This window comes from Antechinus flavipes, chromosome 5 (assembly GCF_016432865.1).
Source record: "Antechinus flavipes isolate AdamAnt ecotype Samford, QLD, Australia chromosome 5, AdamAnt_v2, whole genome shotgun sequence".
Lineage (NCBI taxonomy): Eukaryota > Metazoa > Chordata > Mammalia > Dasyuromorphia > Dasyuridae > Antechinus > Antechinus flavipes.
In genome coordinates, this window is record NC_067402.1 from 38,490,916 (window position 1) to 38,512,055 (window position 21,140).

At 40.4% G+C, this 21,140-nt stretch overlaps 1 protein-coding gene across 1 annotated transcript in view; it reads right to left on the reverse strand.

Moving 5' to 3' along the window:
• Positions 1 to 12,202: 12,202 nt before the first annotated feature.
• ACAD11 (acyl-CoA dehydrogenase family member 11) overlaps positions 12,203 to 21,140 on the reverse strand; it is an 85,708-nt gene continuing 76,770 nt past the window's right edge. The window contains exons 18-20 of the mRNA XM_051961582.1: positions 15,930 to 16,046; positions 14,902 to 15,011; positions 12,203 to 14,156 (exon numbers count right to left, since the gene is read on the reverse strand). Of these exons, the coding sequence (XP_051817542.1) occupies positions 14,042 to 14,156; positions 14,902 to 15,011; positions 15,930 to 16,046 (342 nt within the window). The 3' untranslated portion in view covers positions 12,203 to 14,041. The remainder of the gene's footprint in view (positions 14,157 to 14,901; positions 15,012 to 15,929; positions 16,047 to 21,140) is intronic.

Consider the following 21,140-nt stretch of genomic DNA (forward strand, 5'->3'; position numbering starts at 1 on the left):
TATAGAACTAGAAAAAAAGAATAAAATTGATTTAAAGAACCATAAAGACAAGAATTAAAAAAAAAGCAAGTGGTAAGAGAACCTCTATTATAAAGCAATGATTATCAAAAGTATTTCATACTTGTTTGGAAAAATGAGTCAATCAGTGGAACAATTTAGATATATAATACATCAATGCAAAACATAGCCTAGTGTTGATAAATCCAAAGACCCCAGATAATAAGGTAAGGACTCACTCTGACAAAAACTGCAAGGAAAATTAGACATCAATCCAATAGAAATTAGGCTTAGACCAACATTTTACATCATATAGCAAGATAAACTTCAACTGAATATATGAGCTAGATATGAAATAAAAGGTCACATCACAAATTAGAGGAGCAAGAAAGAATCGCGTTTTATATCTGTGGATAAGGGAGATGGGCATTCATGAACAAACAAAAGATAGAGGATTTCAGAAGAAAAAAAATGCATAATTTGGGGCTGCACAGTGAATAGATACCAGCCCTGAAGTTGGAAGAACCCGAGTTCAAATTCGGTCTCAGACACTTAACGCTTACTAGCCGTGTAACACTGAGCAAGTCACATAATTCCAATTGCCTTGCCGAAAGAAATTTTATACAATTTTTATAATATAAGGTTGTGTTTTTTTTTTTCACAAATTCAATGAAGTCAAGTTTTGGTGAGAAGCTGGTAGCCTAGGAGAAAAGGAATTCTTTGCAGCAAGTATTTTTGATAAGTGTCTCATTTCCAAGATAATATAAGGAACTTAAGAACTATTCCTCAGTTGAAGGATCAAAGAATATGAACAGGCAGTTTTCTAAGGAAGAAATCCAAACTATTAATAACAACCATATGAAAAATTGTTCCAGATCACTGCTTACTAGAGACATGAAAATTAAAGCAACTCTCTGGTTTCATGTCACGCACACTAGAGTGGCAAAGTTAACAGATTAGAAAAATAATGAATGTTGAAAAGCTGTGGGAAATGGACATATTAGTTAATGCACTGTTATTGGAGCTGCCAACTGATCAAGTCTTTTGGGAAAGTCATTTGGAATTATAGCCCAAAACTTATTAAATTTGTACACTCAGCAATACCATTCCTGGACCTAGACATCAGGAATGCATAAAGGAAAATACAAACAAAAATATTTATGGCATCTCTTTTTGTGGTGGTAAAAAAAAAAAAACTAGAAACTTAAGAGGGAGGCAATCAGGGAATGGCCGAATGAGTTATAGAACATTAATAGGATGGAATTCTATTAAATAAGAAATTATGAAGGAACTGGTTTCAGTAAAGCCTGGAAAGACTTGTAGGAATTGATGCAGAGTGAAGTGAGTAGAACCAGGAAAACAATTTATAAGTAATTACATTGTAAAGACATTATTGAAAGACTTGAACTCTGATCAGCACAACGATCCACCATGATCCCAAAGGATTGATAATGAAGAACAAAACCTACCTCCTGACAGAGGTGATACACTAAAGATTCAGGAACAAAAGATCTTTTTTTGGACATGGGCAATATGGAACTTTAATAAAACCATACATATGTATTGAAATTTTTTCTTCTTTTTTTCATTGGTAAGGGGAAGAGGAGAGGGAGAAAATAAATATTTGTTCAATGGAAAAATGCAATTTAATTTTTAAAATTAAAATAATTTCTTTGGGGTTATGTTGTGTTTGAGACACCTACAGAATACAAAGTCTATTATGTAGCTGATTAAACCAAAGCTACTGATAAGAGCTATACATTAAGATGAAAATTATAAATCTTTATAATTTTAAAAAAATCATATAGAGAAAAACATCTGTGACTAAGAAAAAGCCAATATTACCCTCTCCTGCCTGTAGATCCCCCTGTATAGTACAATGGAAAGATTCCTGGGCAGGGAAATTAAGAGTCTTGGGATCTTTGTTCTTCTATTTTTGCTAATCTCTGCTAACACTTGACCTCTGTAGGCCGGAGTGATGTGTAAAGTCTCTCCACCTCAGTATAGATTTTTATCTTATTCTGTGCTTTTGCTTTTTTTGTATAACTAGATTTATAATGAATCTGAAAGGCATTTCCCCCTTACCATTTTAGAGAAGACTTCAGAATTCAGTTAGATAGAGGATGCTTGCCTATTTATGATTTTTGCCAGTTACATTATGATTTAACAATGCCATTTAACAACTATAACAGGTTAGCCATTCGCCCATGGTCCAATGCCAAAATAGCAATAATATTTAGTAGTACTGAAAGGGGGCTTTAAGGTTTGCAAAACACTTTACAAATAATATGTGATAGAGAAAGGGACTCACTTAGCCACAGTATCCACCTGGGGTCCCTCAGTGTCCAACAGGGCCAGAGGGAAGCGGGATGAAGGTTGACCGGAATCGGAATGTTTGGTTTTGCCATCAACAAGAAAAGAATTATTTTTTGTGGATAGAAAGGAAAATTGCAGGAATAATTTACTGGAAAATATGAGTAAACATATATACCGTACAAGTGCAAATGTTAGCATTCTTCTAGCGTTAAAATATCCTTTGTTTTTTTGAAGTTATTTTAGTCTGTTACTCAGCTGCAGTATTTATAAAATACAGAGACACGTTATCCTCATTTTCTGCATCCTAAAGAGCGATGTCAACAGGAAAAAGTGGGGGCGGGTGGCAAGCATGATGAGGTTTGGGCCTCTCCTGGCGATGGATCTGAAGGGAAGATTCAGGCCCGGCTGAAATGAGTCATTCAGTACTCTCGCTGGGTCATCTGCCAGTAAAGACCCCTGCCAATGTTTGTCTGATGAGAGATTCAGGAAAACTGCCTGGATTGTGTTTTTTGGGAGGGTGAAAAAATACTGTTTTTGGACGCAAATGTGTCAGGAACATTTTTTTTTTAAAGTTACGGTTATTCCAAATCTAATTCTACTTTGAGGGAGAAATGTCTACACTGACAAGAGTCCCCTCAAGCCCTCAGCTGTTTTTCTCCTAAGTTCTTGTGAAAGCAGAGTCTCTGGCCTTCCTGAATGAGCAATATTTCACAGATTGAGCAAGCATGTACAAAAGATGTAACAGTTTGTCTTTTCCATCAGAACAAGTCACATTTTTGGGCTCACAAATTGTATTTTCCTGAAACCATTCATCAGAATCTCCCTCTGATACTCCCTTCCAGGTTTCTCCTTTCCAGTTGATCTAAGATGAACACAAAGTGATATCTCTATTAACTGACACAATCCTGGAAGGTTCTTCCTCCTCTCAGGGGGATCTAGAAACAGCTAGGAGGCACGGTGGAGAACTGGATCTGTATGACCCTGGGCAAATCACTCGATCTCTTTCTGCTTCATTTTCTTCAACTATAAAGTTGGAATAATAGCATCTGCCTCTCAAGATTGTTGTGATTAAATACTGTTTGCAAAGAACTTTACAAATGATTATTCTTCCTTTCCAATTCTTCCCCGACCTCAAGCAACCCATTCAGCTTTGGAATGCTTTCCTTTTCTTTCTTTGGATGTTTGGGATGTTTTATTTTCCTTTCTCAGCCTAAGTCTGTTTCTGAATTTACCTCTGTTGCTCGGACTTCTGAGCTCTGGGGACAAGTGGAACAAATCTAACCCCTTGATGCACCCACTTTCCCAAGACCATTCACCTCCCCCTGAAGGTTCTGGGGTACTAGAAAAGAATCTTTTCCATCTAGTGTGTAGGGTGTCAGCTGAGGAATCAAGAAGGTGTGGGATCAAACCTACCCGATTCCGGGCCCAGTACTCTATGCACTGTAGTGTTGCCTAGTTTCCCTAAGTAAAATAGCTCATTTTTGAAGGCCTTAGAAATAGATCATCCCTTCTAACACCCTCATGTGAATGACACTCAGGATCACCCACAAAAATTAGGGATGGAATCCTCTTTAGATCACTGATTTTCAGTGTCTTTTAAAAAATATTCACACCAATATGGATCACTTCAACTTGTTGCGAAAGTATAAGCATATAAAAAAATACATGTGAAAGCATCCCCTTGATTAGAAAGCTTAACTGAACGTAGAGGAAGTCTCCTTTGTCCCCTGTGCTAAAGCCCCTTTCCCCCTTTCTCTGAGGAGACAGTGAAATTGCTGCGAGCAGTCACCCCTGTTTCCAGCCTTCCTTTCTCTTGAATTGCTTGGTTTCTACTGTTACCCTTGAAAAGAGCCATTTCTCCAGTTCAGAAAAATGTCAAAGAAAAAAAAATCTAAATATAAATTACATAAACAGGTCATACTTTATTGTGGCTTCCCAGATGAATCATTCACCATGGTTGGAAAGAACATTAGCTACTCATTATCCATCTGAAAGTTCATATCTTTAGCTTTCCTTATCCTGGCAGAGAAGGTGAAATGAACCACTTTAGGGGTGTGAGTGTCAGAGCTGTCCACAAAACCTACGTGGTCTCTTAGCATTCTGCTGAGGGTACAATCTGTGAAAAACTAGAATGCTTCCCAAAGAGACTTTTCAAACAAATCTTGGCCTCCAAGTCCAAGATAATCTAAGGAAGGAGAAAAACCGATGTTTCAAGATGCTTTAAGGAGAGAAGGCAGAATTTTCTGGTCCAGGCGAGCATTATCTCACTTTGCAGCCCCGCACAGGAGCCCTCCAGACCCTTCAGGGAGGGATCTTGTTCTCAGATAATCGTCAGTTCTTCCTTACTACCATACTACCTGGGAACGATTCAAGCTGTTCGTTTTTTGCCTTGGGGACAGTATTTTGGGGTCTCTCAGAACGGGGCTGGCTACATCTCCTTTTCACAGTTCTAGAGAGTTGGGGTAGCTCGTTCGCTGATACGAACAGCCTGTGCCTCCATGCCAGGAGTTTCTGCTGCTGTTAGCCATCGATGATTACTAAGTCGGTTCCATTCAACCCCCTGATGCTTTTACAAATGGATATTCACTTTAAAAATGTGCCACGAGCTAACAGCACAGAAGCACATCATCCCTCACACTGCCTTCATCCTTGAGCACAGGGGGCTCAGAATCGATGCTGAAATAACATTGGTTCCACCATGTTCATGTCCCAATGTAGCATCACTGCTAGGTGAGCCCTTGTCTCAGAAACTACTTGGCTGAGCCCCGCTGGGCCGGGGGCTAAAGAGTTCTGTTCCTCCAGGTCTCAAAGTTGGAACAGGGGGTGCAAGCCCCAGCAGGGATTTCCCTCGTTCCTACCTAAATATGGAACATACCTTCCAAAAAGGTCCTATGTCGCAGGGCCCACTGGGAATAAGAATGATCGCTGCCTTTAAGAAGCTTAATATCTTATGGGAAGGATAATGGTTATACAAGAGGCAGCTAGGTAGTCCAGTGGATAGCAAACCCAACGGAGAGCTTACTGATTCTTAGAGCCTTTTAAAAAAAATTCACACCAATATAGATCACTTCAACTGGTTGTGAAAGACGGAGAGATTGGAGGTTGGAGAGGACAAGGATGGGACATGGGTGAGCAATCTGAAGTCCATAGGATGGAATGGATCAGGAGTTCAAAGAGGGGTTTTTCTCTGGAAAGGAGAAGGGCAACTTTCTTGTGACATGGGGGTGAAAGAGAGTAAAGGAAGGCATCTCAGTGACAGGAGGAGCTCTGGGAAGAATGGCCTCCATTTTTTCAGCAAAGTAAGGCGCTCTTTGGCCGATAGGATTGCTGGGAGGAATGCCATCAGAAGGATCAACAAGTTTGGAACGATTGTGGTGATGACCAGGGACAAAACCAAGGGGTGAAAGCAATGGAGGTCACAGCAGGAATGCAGAAGGTAGAGAGAGAAGGATTGATATATTAAGCTCAGATAAAGGCATTTCAGAGTTCATGAACAGGGATATGGCATAATTGTGGGTGATGGAAGATGAAGAATACTATTGTCTCTGGGTAGAGGGGATGTATAAAGCCTGCCTGAGGAAAGCATTATATTAAAGGACTTCTTGAAGTCCTTTCTAAATGTTCAAGGATAAGTAGCCACATTTTTTTTTAATAAAAAATGAGTAACACTCCTTTCTCAGCTCTATAAAATGTAATAGAATATATAGGCTTGGGTTTATAATTGACTGTTGAGTATAAAGAATTTATGATCTTATCATATTTACTGATTTTTAAAAAAAGTAAATATATTTTTTGTTCTTTATTTTCACATCGCCTAGTAATCTTTCCTTGTCATCTTCTCAGAGAATATATCATTCTATATAAGAAATCATTTTTTCTCACCAAAAAAAGAGGAAGAGGAAAAAAATCAGGAAAACTGATCAATATGTTAAAAAATCTAACAATACACATATCCAAAGTTTCATACCTTGGATCTCCCCCATATTCTTAAGAGTGGACGTCCCTTCTCATGTCTCTTAAAGACAAGTTTGTTCTTTGCAACTTTGCAAAATTAAATTTTGTGTGTACATATGGAAATGGTTCTTTCCATTTACAGTTGTTGACATATATGTTGTTTTTTTAGGCTCCACTTGCTTCACTTTGCATCAATCCATTTCCAACTCTTTTCATGCTTCTCTGTATTTATCCCATTAATGGTTTCTTATGACATTGCAATATTCTATTTAATTCATATGCCACAATTCAGTTTTCATTTCTCAATCAATGGGCATTTCCTTAGTTCTAGTTCCTCGATACCATGAAAGGTATTGCTCTAAACATCTTGGTATATATGAGGCCCTTCTTATTAATGATCTTTTTAGGATATATACTTAACAATGAAATCTCTAGATTGAAAGGTATAGCATTTTAGTCACTTTATTTACCTAATTCCAATTTGCTTTCCAAAACAATTCTATTTATAATTCTACCACCAATGCATTATTGTGTCAATCTTTTCACAATTCTTCCAATATAGACTTTTCTTGTCTTTAAAATCATTTCTGCCAGTTTACCAGCTACTCTTCCTTTTAATCTTTAATCTTAGATCCCTTTATAGCAAGAATGCACCTCAAAACTTCAGGGAGCTATAACTTCATCATGGAGTTTACATCATCAATGGAGGTTACAAATCCATCGATTTAGGTGACAGACTTCATGAATTATAAGCCCTACAGGCCTTTATCTAGTGATGAGCCTTTGATGATAAGTGTCTTTGAACTTAGCAATGTTGGCTAAAGGTAACAGATGTTGGCGACTTAGGTTCAAAACCTTTCCAATTTAAAAGGACTGGTCAGAATTTGTATTCTCCCAGCTTTGTCTTCATCACATACTGAGGGATTTAGATTACATATAAGTGAAAGATCTTCTAGAAGACGGATGACAGTGAAGTTATAATCAGAAAAAGAAAAAAGAAAAAAATTTCTCACACCAACAGTCAAGCTCTGTACTATTTTATCTTAGAAAAAGAGAGATAACCAGCATGTGTACACAACAGGAACTAAAGGCTGGAAAAAGGCTGAAATGAAAGCTATAAAAGAATAATAATCTTTTTTTTCTATCCTGTATTAAGTGGGGCTCTATTTCCAAGAAACTTATCCCTTTGGAAAATTCTAACAATTACCAGAAGTGGTCTTGTTCCTGTTCAGGTATCCTGATTTCCCCCTGAACCAAGACACTCTTTCAGACCTCTGGGCAATACAGACTTCTTGTTAAAAAACTAGTATTTTTGTTTTCCAATTACATATAAAGATAGTTTTTAACATTTATTATTTCTAAGATTTTGAGTTTCAATTTTTTTATCCTTCCTTCTTTCCCATCTCCTTTCCCTAAGATAGCAATCAAATACAGATGTTTATTTTTACACACACACACACACACACAAATTTCTACATCAGTCATGTTATAAAAGATGAAATAACAAAATGGAAAAGTCACAAAAATGAAAATAGTATTCTTCAATTTGCATTCAGATTGCATAGTTATTTCTACAAATATGGTCAGTATATTCCATCATAATTCTTTTAGAATTGTTTTGGATCACCACATTGCTGAGAAAAGCTAAGTCTATCATAGCATAATATTGCAGTTACTATATACGATGTTCTCCTGGGTCCTTTTCCCATGTCCTTTTAATATATGTATTAAAATATTTATAGCAGCTTTTTTATATGGGTAAAGAATTGGACATTGAGTGGATGCCCATCAATTGGAGGAAGGTTGAACAAATTGTGATGTGTGAATGTAATGGAATACTATTGTACTCTAAGAAATCATGAGCAGATTTCAGAAAAATCTGGAAAGACTTATATGAATTGACGCTAAGTGAAGTGAGCAGAACCAGAAGAACATTGTACAATGATCAACTATGATAGACTTCGCTCTCCTCAGCAATACAATGATCTTTTATTTGAAGATCCAATTTTCTGCTCAGCTCTAGTCTTCTCTTCAGAAAAGTTCAAAAGTCCCCTATTTCACAATGTCCATCTTTTCCCCTGGAAAATTATGCTCAGTTTTTCTGGGTAGTTGATTCTTAGTTTTAATCCAAACTTCTTTGCCTTCTGAAATATTATATTCTAAGATTTCCAGTCCTTTAATGTAGAATGTAGCTTCGTGATATGTGGATTGTTTTCTTCTAGCTGTATATTTCTCCTCGACCCGAGTTTTTGGCTATTAATATTCCTGGGAATTTTCATTTTGAGATCCTTTTCAGAGATTCTTTCAATAATTATTTTACTCTAGAATATTAGATCCTAGATATTAGATTTCCCTCATTATTTCTTGAAAGATACTGTAAGGCTCTTTTTTTTTTTTTTTAATCATGGGCTTCAGATAGTCCAATACTTTTAAAATTATTTCTCCTGGTTCTATTTTCCAGGTCAATTGTTTTTCCAATGAGGCAGTTTACATTTGCATCTTTTTTTTTCATTCTTTTAATTTTGTCTGACTCATTCTTAATGTCTCCTAAAATCATTAACTTCTGCTTGCCCAATTCCAGTTTTTAAGGAATTTTCTTTTTTATTTTTTTTTTCATTGAAAAGTATCAATTCATTTGGAGACACACATTTTACATCTGTCTCTTTTTGTGCAGCACTTTGATTTTCTAATTCTATCTCTTTATATCTAATTATAGTTTTTTCTTTTTTTTAAATAGCTTTTTATTGACAGAACCCATGCCAGGGTAATTTTTTACAACATTATCCCTTACACTCATTTCTGTTCCGATTTTTCCCCTCCCTTCCTCCACCCCCTCCCCCAAATGGCAAGCAGTCCTTTACTTACAGTTCTGTAAATATGTCACAGTGTATCCTAGATATAATATGTGTGTGCAGAACCAAACAGTTCTCTTGTTGCACACAGAGAATTGGATTCAGAAGGTAAAAATGACACAGGAAGAAAAACAAAAATGCAAACACTTTACATTCATTTCCCAGTGTTCTTTCTTTGGATATAGCTGCTTCTGTCCATCCTTGATTAATTGAAACTGAGATAGATCTTTTCTTTGTCAAAGAGATCCACTTCCATCAGAATACATCTTTATACAGTATCGTTGTTGAGGTATATAATGATCTCCTGGTTCTGCTCATTTCACTCAGCATTAGTTCATGTAAATCTCTCCAAGCCTCTCTGTATTCATCCTGCTGGTCATTCCTTACAGAACAATAATAAGAAATTATTTTCTTCATTGGCTTTTGTACTTCTTTTCCATTTGGCCACACAAAAGTCTTCCAAGAAAACCTTTTGGGTTTGAAAACAAACCCTCTTCCCCTCTGAGATTTCACATGTGGACATTTGGACATTGTCCTCTTCTGAGTCTGCATTTTGATCTTCCCTGTCATCATGGTAGTTTTCTATGATCAAGGTTCTTTTTAGTTTTTTACTCATTTTTTTGAAGTTAAGTTTTATTCCTGGGATACAGGGAGCACTGTCCCAAGCTTCTGGCACAGGAGCCAAGGGGACTGATCGCTAGTGCTCTGTACAGTCTCTGAGGTTGGCAGCTTGCCCACTATTAAGATGGCCCAGCCTAGTTGTGCCTGCTGTGCCCTGGGCTCCGGGGCTGGGGCTGTGAGTGGAGGCCTCAGAGCTGGCCCGCTGGACCCCCGGTCTTCCGAGCCAGAACTGCAGGGCCTCAGATACTGTCTGTCCCTAAGGGCTTCCTGCTGGCTCCCCAGACATCACCTGTGCTGCGTTTCCCTTTTAGCCAAGTGAGACAGATCTTTCCTGAAGTCTTTCTAAATGATAGGCTGGAAAACGGTTTCACTCCATCTTTTTGTGGATTCTGTCACTCCAGAATTCTTTTAGAAACTTGATTTAATGTTGTTTCTGAGGTAAAGTGAGGAGAGCTCAGGTGACTTCCTGGGCTTCTCTCCACGACCTTGGCTCCCCATGTAAGACTAATCTTAGCTCGATTAGTGACAGTCTTCCAGTCTCTGTTTGCCACATGTAAAGTAAAAAAAAAAAATACTGTTTGATGGAATTATGAAATACTTTAATTCTTGTCAAATTAAAGCAAGTTGAGGATGTTATCTCTACCTGGAACAAAAACATTTGTCAGAGACAGTGTTTTTGAGGGAAGATTGGTTCATGTCTCAGTCATCAATATCTTACCCCCTAACTAACTTGTTTGGAAACAGTGCTGGATGATTCTCATTCTGCTTACTTACAACCTAGAATTAATTACTCCTTATTCTATTTGAAGAGATCCCTCTCCCTGTTTAAACACTAGCCCTCCTCAATTGTCGGTATAGATAGATTAATAGCTGAAATAGGCAGCCTTTAAACTTTAGTGGGGAACAACTCTTATCTTGAATATTCTTATTTTGCTTTCCATAAGCAGGCTAATAAAATGAGAATAAATGGAAAAAACCATTTATTTACAAATTGTTATGTGATTGGATAAGCTGTCCCTTGACTAACAGATTTGATTTTTTAATTTAATTTGAATGTGGATAGAAATTTTATTAATTTATTTCTAATATTCCTTTATTTATAATGTTTATTACTGAAAGCCTATTTAGAAGACATGGCAAAACATACTTGTATTTTCTGCCTAGAACCCCTCAGAGATGCTGCCCAGTGAGCTCTTTTGAAGGCCCCTCTTAGGATACCTGAAGGGTTTGAGGAGCCCAACAGCGCTGCTCCTCTCTCATTCTGGTTCCTTGTCTGAGATACTCAGGAGACTGCTGCCACTGGGTTGGGTTATGGCTCTGCGGCACCTGGCAAAGAGACGGTGGCCCAGCGACTCTTCCCCCAGTGCCAATGCCCTTTCCCCTCCCATCCCACTCTGCCCGCTCACTGCCCTGCTATCATTTCTCTCAATCTGTGAGCTCACCTTCCATGTTCACTTGAGCCTGATTTCACTGGGATAATGATGTTGAAGGGAGGGAAGAGACCACATTGTATGATTTTCTCCTCCCCTTTTTTCCTTATTCAAGGAGGACCCTAGTCGGTATTGGGGGGTCCTGACTGGTGAAAGCCATACTATTTGGGAAAGCAGTTCAAAGTGGGGAGGGAGAAAGCTATTACAAGAACACTGTGCTTAGCAAAAGCCTCGTGTGCATCTGGGACCTTACTCAAACTGCCCAGCACCCGGCCTGTGGGGTCCCTTTTGGGTTGAAAGCTATTATGAGGATAGACTACCCAGGTTCAAGCTATAACAACATATGGACAATGACCAGAACATACTTCGCTGTGTCCACCATATAAACCTGGCACTTACCCAGGGGTGCTGGCCCGACCCTGAGCCCTGGGACTCAGGCCAAAAATCAGAACTGCTGCCTAAGCATCATGTAAATTCCTAATGCCATATGTAATGATGCTTTACTGCGCCTTCTCCCTTTTTTTGATTTCTATAATTACTATGGGACTTTTGGGGAGGGGGTATCTTTATGGAAATCCACTGAATAGCCTGGCTGCTGTCCTGGATTTCATGGCAGAGATCTGAGATCCAATGAATTGTCTGGAAGCCAGATAGAAAATATGTAAATACCCCATTATGGTTATTAAACTCCTCATATAATTACAGTGATGCTCTCTGCCTTTCTTTGATACAAATAGCTTGTCCCTTGGTTGGGGGAGGAGGGGAATTCTGGATCCTACTGGTATTTTCCTGTGTCAAAAAGGAAAAGGCAAAAAAAAGGGTAAAGCTTTTTGGATAGATAGATGTAAGCTCTGGGTGCAATTCTTCACAAGCAAACTGGCTTCCCTCATTCCTCCAGAACACAACTGTGCTGAAGAGTTTGAGTTACGGCATTGGGTCCACTGTAAGTGTCTCAAGAATTATCTCACTACTTTCACTTGCCTTGTAAAGAAATTAAAATACAAGTTGAAATGATCTCTAGAAATCAAAATCTTTTGAATGTGCTTCAATCAAACTGATGAAAGAATCTTTCTTTTATTTCATTTTAGTATAATTCATAGTAGTTTATTCCAGCAACAAAGATTTTTAACAGTGCCTTAAAGACTTGATTTCTCATTTGTTTTTCTTTTGAAATTAAATTTATTTAGTATTTTATTTCATCTCTGTCACATGTAAAATTAATTTTTAACACTTGTTTTTAAAACTTTTGAGTTCCAAAGTCTCTCCCTTCTGTGTTCACCATTCCCTACTCCCCACATTGAGAAGACAAACAATTCAACGTAAGTTATAAATGTGCAGCCATGCAAAAATTTCCATAGTAGTCATGATGTGAAAGAAAACAGACCCCCCAATAAATCCTTAAGAAAAATAAAAAAGTAAAAAAGTATGTTTCAATCTGCATTCAGACACCATTAGTTTTTTCTCTGGGCATGAATAGTAATTTTCATACAAAGTCCTTCAGAGATGTCTTGGATCATTGTATTGCTGAGAAGAACAAATCATCTTATAATATTTGTGTTACTTTGTACACAGTACGTTGTATTTTGCAATATACTTGATTTCTCAATAACAATGTTGGCACATGGAAGAAGTGTGGTTAAGGTTCTCCATTTGAACAATCTTAAAAAAGCTCTAAAGATCTCAAAGCATTTCTGAAAGGGTTATATCTGACAAAACTTTTCACTTTGGCAGGAAGTGAGTAAGTTAGGTCTGATGTGCAGGTTCAGCAAAATGACGGGCCATCCTGAAGACAAGACAATGGCCTGATAGTCTGTCCGCCAGTGTGAGAAAAGTTGTTCCCTGATTGCTGTCCTGTCACATCAGGTGTTTAATTCACAGGAGATCTCAAATACTATTTAGAATTTAGATGTGCTAGAAGTGCATTACAATTTATAACCATAATTAATTCAACCCAGTTTGTAGCAAATCCTGCACGTCAAACAACACACCTGTTCACGTATAAAACTAGAATGAAAATTCCTCAAGGACAAGATCAGTTTTGTCCTGGTCCCTGAATCCTCAGCACCCGACAGAGTGCTCTGTATGGGTCAGGCTTTGATGACTTATTGACCTTGAATTTAAAGGCAGGGAGCACACTAGTTTCTTCACAATGATGTTGTAAAGGCTTTCCCTTATATTACTACAAAGCCACACTCGAATCCTCCTTTAATAAGAAGTCCTGACCTTTTCTGGGTGTCATGAGCACAGCGGGGAAAATATCTATACTATACTCCTCCTCAGAATCTTGTTTTTAAATGTATAAACTAAAACAGGAGATTGCAAAAGTAATCAATCATAGTGAAATACAATGATCAAAATAGTAAACAACAACAACAAATAAGTCCATGAAGATCAGGTTGAAAATCTGTGCTTTAAATGTTTCCTTTAAAAAAATATCCAAATGGACAAACAAAACTCGGGATTCAAAACTAATATGCTGGCTCTTTTTAAAAAGCCACTCTTATTATGCCTTTGCTTCTTTGCCATCACTTTACTCAAATCAGAAGTTTAAAAAGTCAAAGTCCAATCAAAAATCCTACTGTCAGCCTGGGAGATTGAGAGCTAAAGAATTAGCTGTTTGGAATATATCTTCCACAGGAAATTTTGCCTAATAAGAGAGATACTAAAATTAAAGTAAATTAATTATATGCAAGATGGCTAATAATGTGTAAAAAATGAACATTTGATCTAATATTTCCTATGCTTTGATTCCCACAAAAACACAAGATTAAAAACGAAGGGCCAATTATCCATCATGATTCATATGCTACTTAAGCAGGTGCAGCTATGCCTGACACCTAGACTATTTGGCGGTACCTGAACCACCCAGCCCTACATCCTGGCACTCAGCTTGCGGGCCTGGTCCCGCAACTCCATTTTTGCAATTGCTGAGAGATGAACTTCATCGGGCCCGTCTGCTATCCGTAAGGTTCGAATCATGGCATACCTAGGGAAGAGAGGTGGGGGAGGTTTACTGGAAGGCAAACCCACTTTAGCCTTAGCCAAAGGGAGGAGCAGCAGGGTGCTGAGATGGGAAACACTGCCAGGAGGAGCTCAGCAGGGCTGCCCGTTCAAAAGGAAAACAGGTTCGGTGGGAGCTGGGAAATGGGACAGGGATGACCCACAGACTTGCTGAGGGGGGTTTTGTCTATTCCGGCTCAGGAGGAGGACTTTCAGAGACCCCTCACCTTGATACCAGGAGGGGCCGTCACACGGGAGTGTGTAACTTGGAGAAGTGCTGCAGCTGGGCCCAGCTCTCACTCCCTGCCTCCAGCCAAGGCCGGAGAAGGAGAGGAGGGGATGCTCGTCTGCCCTTCACGTGTATGTTCAGAGGGCGGGAAGGGGCTGGAAGGCCCCTTCTCACTGCCAGGAAGTCCCATTCCCAAGCAGATTTCCTTGGCTCGTGTTGCTGCAGGCTGTGCTGACCCCTTAGGTGTTAACAGAATGAGACTGACCCAGACACTTTTGGTGCAGAGCCACTGGGGGGGGGGGTGGCTCTCCAAGGCTATTGCTGCTGCCCAATCCTCCTTTCTCTACCTCTTCCCACATCCCGCTTAGAGCTCCTTAAGAACCTGTTCCTCTTCAAGGCCAAGGATGGGAATGGACGGTATACTCTTAATTTGACAAGGGGCTTCTTATCTCCCCCCCCCCCAAGCATTTTAAGAAATAGTATTTAAATGATTACTACTCACATTTCGGCTAAAGAAAAATCCTGAGAGACTCCAGCTCCTCCGCAGACTTGGATTGCCCGGTCAACGATTTTGCAGACTGCCCGTGGGGCGGCCACCTTTATCATGGCAATCTGTAAATACATGGAATGAAAACAGGAAGATAAAGCGCTAGGGAGAATCCGAGACGACCTGCCTGTCTTTACAGACAAGTGAAAGGTCACTGGAGACTTTTCCGACACAATTCTCCCTGCAAACAGTTTTTGTTCAGATGGCTACAACAATGTTCCTGTGGCCCAAGAAGATCCCCCCCCTTGTTATTTCCTTGCTGTGGGGAGCCTGGTGCAGTCAGGCCCTCTCTGACCAACATGGCAGCCGGTCAGTCACTGATGCTCTCAGGAGAGTTGCCCCAAGAAGTATATGACTTGTACAAGGTCACACAACGAATATGTATCAGAGGCAGTATGTGGACCTGAGCCACCTCTCCACCAATGCTCATGTTTCTGAAATGTTGTCTGGCTACAGAAGAAAGAGTTTGCTCATCATCCATCAGGGAATGGGGTCACGTCACAGACAAACACGAGCTGGCTGCTGAAGACTGACTCCCAGAAAATAGGGATTTTGCAAGCAATTCCCCCAATCACTTTGGTAGATGGAAATCTGAAAATTAAAGACATTTCAAGTTTTGAAACCCAGCCCCCGAGTGTGCGTCCGACGTTCTGATTCCATCCTCAGCAATCTGGAATTCTGAGACCACTAAGAGCCCACGTTGATGTGGGGCTGGCACTGAGCGGGCCCCCTGCACCAAGTGCTTTACCATTAGGGCCTCATCTGACCCTCACACAGTCTGAGAGGCAGGTGCTCTCAGCACCCCCATTTGACAGATGAGGAAGCTGAGGACGGCTCAGTGATTTGCTCAGAGTCACACGGCTCACGAGTGCCTGAAGCCACTCCTGACCACGGGTCTTCCCGGGGCCAGCCTGGGCACTCAGCCTGGGCGCTCTCCCCGGTCTGGGAGCACAGGGTCCCCGAGCTGGGGGCACAGGCTTTACCTCCTTCCTTGCCTGGGCACTGCCCAGCGTGTCAATGCTGTGGGCCGCCTTCAGGGTCAGCAGGCGCACCTCCTCGATCGCGATGCGGCTTTCGGCGATCCAGTGGGCCACCACCTCCTACAGCACAAGGAAACGGAGCAGAAGCTGAATTTCTCTCTAACACATGAATCGAATGCTGGCAGCCTTGCAGCCTGCCTCAAAATAAGCCAACAAGACACGAAAAGCTTTAAATCCGAAAATCGCTATTGAGAAGTTCAAAATCTTCCACAAAACAGCAGACACAATGCCATGACTCCGAGCCTCATGGATACGGCATGATGCTGGATGCTGCATTTTCAATCTGAATTTAAATCAACTTGCTCAAAATGTCCTATGATTGTAAATTTCGTGTCGAAGGGTAGGGCCCTGAGAAGACATCTCATTCAGAAAGACTGTGACTGGCTACAAGTCCCTGGCCTCCCTGTCCAAATCTTGGGCTTCCCTTTTAAAGTTCATCCCCACCTTGCTCTGGAGTCTAGGGAGGCAACATCCCCTGCAACAGCATCCTCAGTGGATGCTAATTAACTTTACTGTAACATTGTATGGATAAAGTGACTGCAAACTCCAGATTTTTTAATTTGGAAAAAAAATCCAGTTTTTAAAAAAATTAATATCTGGTCCTAGTCATGTGAATTCTGTGTTCTAAAGCACTGAGAGTTAAGACAGGATTTCAGAGTGAGCCAATTGTGCATTCTTTCACATAGTTTACTACTGACGTCTATTTTTTTTTTCAAAGTAGAAACCATTCCAATGTGTCAATAAGATAGTTTATCTTGGACTCATTAAGCAATCTGACGGCCAATAAAATGGGCCTTATTTTTTCTTGGAATATCCATCAGCAATAGAATGTTCTATTGCTGATGGATATTTTCAGCAAGAATCAGAAGTTTGATTTCATTCTTATTTCTTATAGAGTTGATGGAGTTTCCTATGTCACTCTCAGGGATCAACTGTGATTAAAAGAATACTTTTTAACAAGATGATAAGCTCATAATCAAATGGCCTTGGTTTTATTCATCAGGAACAAAATTCAATGTTGGCTCTTATTCTTAAAATTCTATTCTTAAGTATTTCTTGTTCTTAATATTTCTTATTATATTACTATTCTTAAGTATTTCTTATTCTTAATATTCTACTGCCAAATATTTGCCATCTATGTTCCCTGAGGCTTAACTTTGACAGAGAAATGAACACTCCCAAGGAAACCTGCAGTCATATCTTTCTGTTGTGAAACTGGATGATAACCATTTCATCCCCAAAGTCAGAAGGAATTTAATGCCTAGAAAAAGGAATCAGATTCCTAATAAGGAAAGTTGTTTCTGTGGAGAAAAAAAAAATGCACACAGGAACCAGTACTTGTGCTCTTTCTTCCCACTTAATGTACATTAGCTTCAGAAAAAAGAATCAAATATTCCAGATATCTTCTCTGGGGGTTACTATGGACCTCTGATCTAAAGTAATTTTTAATTCCCCTGTTGGAGGAAGCTGGGACCATAACCATAACTAGCCATCAGGAAGGAGGCTCTCCAGCACTTGTGGGAGAAAGGAATGTTATTATTTTCAACATACTCACATGTCTTTGCTTGCGTTCTGGAAGATTATTTGGTTGGTGCCACGTGGAATTTCCAATGAGGAGAGGCATATTTATGGAAAGTATATTGACTTATAAAAAAAGTGGGGACGTTGTCTGAAAAACTGTCAGTGTAGACCTGAAGGACCCTCCTAGCAAAAGGCTATGCTGATGCAGTCAAGACGTTCACCTGTCCCTCCATCCTTGGTGTGCCCTTCTGCCATCCTGGACCTTCCTGGACACTTACACTTCCAAGTAAGGAAGGGCGTGGAGTCAGGCAGGCAATAAACATTTATCAAGTGCCTACCATGTGCCAGGCACTGTGCTAAGTTTAGGGGATACAAAAGGGTAAAAGAGAGTTCTTGATCTCATGGTCAAATGAGAGAAATGACATGTGAATGACTACGTAAAGTCAAGATAATCTGTTAATTGTCAGCAGAAGGAGGGCACTAGAATCTGAATGGAACTTGAAGGAAGCGAGGAAGCAGAGAGCATTCCAAATAAGGAGGCCAGGCAGTGAAAATGCACAGATATGGAAAATGGAGGATCTTGTTCAAGGAAAAGCAAGGAAGACGCCATCACTGGATTAAGGAGAAGATGAAATGCGGAGATTCAAGGCAGTTCCAATAAACTTGTGATGGAAAGAGCCATCCGCATCCAGAGAGAGAACTATGAGACTGAGAGTGGATAAAAGCATAGTATTGTCACTTTTTCTTTGGTTGTTGGTTGTTTGCTTGCTTTTTTTCTTTCTTATGGTATTTTCCCTTTTGATCTGACTTTTCTTGCACAATATGACAAATATGAAAATGTTTTAAAAAGATTGCTTGCTGTCTTGGGGAAAGGGAGAAAAATTTGGAATGCAAAGCTTTATAAAAATGAATATTGAAAAACATCTTTACATTTATTTAGAAAATAAAATACTAATGTAGAAAAAAAGAGAGGCAAGGCTCACTTCATCCCCTCAAAAAAAAAAAAAAAGATTGTTAAGAGTGTAAAAAAATCTAGGAAGGTATGAGGAGGTGATGAACAGTTGCATATGCTAACAGAAGGTCTCATATTTGATCCTGAAGGTGGTAGGAAGCTACTGGGGTTTGTTAGAGCTACTGGGGGTGACATGATTAAACTGGTGCTTTAATAAGATCTCATTGGTGCCTGAGTGGGGAATAGATTACAGGGAGGAGACTGGAGGCAGGCAGGAGCCCTTCCCCAAGAGCTATGGCAATGCCCCTCAGGCATCTCTGTCTGAAATGATTCTGAGATTGGGAACATGGAAGAGTAATGAATGGCAAAGGAAGAACGAGCTGAAGGGATGGGTCTGCACCAGGAGGATGACAGAGGAGAAAAGACAGCGAAACTGAGAGATGTTATGAAGGGAAAATCAACAGGCCAAGAAACCAAGATACAGGTGAGAGAATGAAAAATTGAAGATGGCATCTCGGCTGGAAGCCTGGGAGACTGAGAAGAAAGTGGTGCCCTCAACAGGGACGATAGAGGGGCAAGGACCCAGGAGACGAAATGATAGTCTGACTAGCAGACTAATAATGGAGAGCGGCACTTCTTAAACTTTTTCTACTCACAACTCCTTTTGGTCAGAGAAATTTTTATCTGACCCTGGGTATACAGTTACATAAAATAGGACTACAAATCAAACATTTAGTAATAATAAATCAGAATTCTGTGACCTCCACATTCAGTTACGAGTCCCCATATGGGGTCACAAGTCACAGTTTAAGAAGGGAAAAAAGACAAGGCAGGGTGGGGATAAGGAGAGAGGTGGACAGAAAGATCCAAACAAAAAGTGACAACAAAAGTCCAGGCAGGTACGAATGGGGGCTTATACTGGTGTGTTGGCAGGGGGAAAAGGGAGACAAGATAAGAGCCAACAGAATGTGACAAACTATGGGATAGGCGGGTGAAGTCTGAGATGATTCCAAGATTGTGAACATGAAGGAGAAATGAACAGCAAATGATGATGTTGTACGGAAGAATGAGCTGAAGGAGAAGAGTCAGCCTAATTCGGGGCATTCTGAACCCCCGGGTGTGGGGATCCTGTAGGAAGCTGGAGGCTTAGTTCTGGAGCTCAGAAAAAAATGGTCTGGACCCGAGAAAGAGACTTGAGAGTCATCTCCACAGGGACCAAAAGCGAAATGTGGAAGCAGGAAGACTGTCAAAGTCTTAGCTATAGAGAGAAGGGGATCTCCTCTAGACCTCTGGGCAAATCCCTGCTCAGGGTCATGAAGAAGAGGCAGCCAGAGAGACAAGAGCAGGCAGAGAAGCAGTAAATGAGGAGTTTGAGGAATCTCTGAAGCTAAGGGGGATGGGGAACTTTAGGATGTTGGGAGGGAAAGAGAAGAAGAAGGTCCAGCACTGTGGTCATAGGGCTTGGAAGTGGTCCATGTACTGGATAACTAGGGGGTCGCTGGTGACCTCGGTGAGCAATTTTAGTGAAGTGAGGACAGGGGTCCTACTTTAAAGATGTGGGAAGTGGGAGCTTCAGGGGCAGAAAACTTTTTCAAGATATTTAGGAGAGAGATGGATGGGAAAGGAACTGAAGGGACAGTGCCCATCTTTTAGGATTTGGGAAAATGAGCATTTTTGTAAGCTGAAAGAAAGGAGCCAGTGGAGACAGGAATTTGATGGGTGGCATGGGTCCTGGAACAAGGTGAGGGAAGGCAGGAGGGAAATGATGAGTAGCAGGATCTCCTTTGTGAATGGAAGGGCCCCCGACAGGGTGATGATGCTGGAGAAGGAATGGCCTCAGTACTCAGTGAAATAGGAGTCCTGGTCATCTGCTATAAGTAGAATGGGTGAGAGAAGAAGAAGAGGAGAAGAAAGCTCTGTGGGAATAAGACAGGCAGTGAAGAAGGATAGAGCAGGCCTGCTGGCCTTCCCGTGTACCATGATTTGTAGCGGGGAAAATCAGAGCAATTCTGTTATTCTGCCAGGAAGTTCTAGCAAAGAGGCAAGAAATCAGGCACAGGATTTGCCCAGGAATGGGGGAAGCTCAGCAGGCCAGAAACTTCAGGGTAGCAGCCAGTGAAACAGGAAAGCCTCCACCTGTCAAAACTGCCATGGCAGGTGGAGCAAAGTACAGCATGAAGGAAACGAATGAGAACGTTATCAAGGGCCCAAAGACCGCGTCAAGGATAGGAGCCAGCCCTGTGACTTCAGTGACCCAGAGCATGGCCTCTCCCCTACAAGCTGGACCTTCTCTGCACCTTAGAATGTGATTGGCTCTGTCTGCAGCAAGGGGAGGTTAAGTCACATTCTCAGAGTCACACACCCAGGAAGTGTCAGAGGCAGAGCTAAAAAATCTTCCTGGCTCTTGAGATCAGCATAAGGGTAAAGTTCTGATGTAGACAGATGTACACACGTGTGTACACACTTTTGCTTACATATACTTAAATATCAACCGAGGCCCAGAGAGTGACAGTTTTAGAAACTCACATCTTCCTTTAGAAGGAAATGCAAAGAAATAGGACAACTTTAAAAATAAGCAATAGAGATGCATATTTTCTACTTTGTATATGAAAATGTTCTTTGGGGTTTTGTTAAATCCAGAAATAAAAAAGAATTAAAACAAAATAGAATGCAAGCTCCTT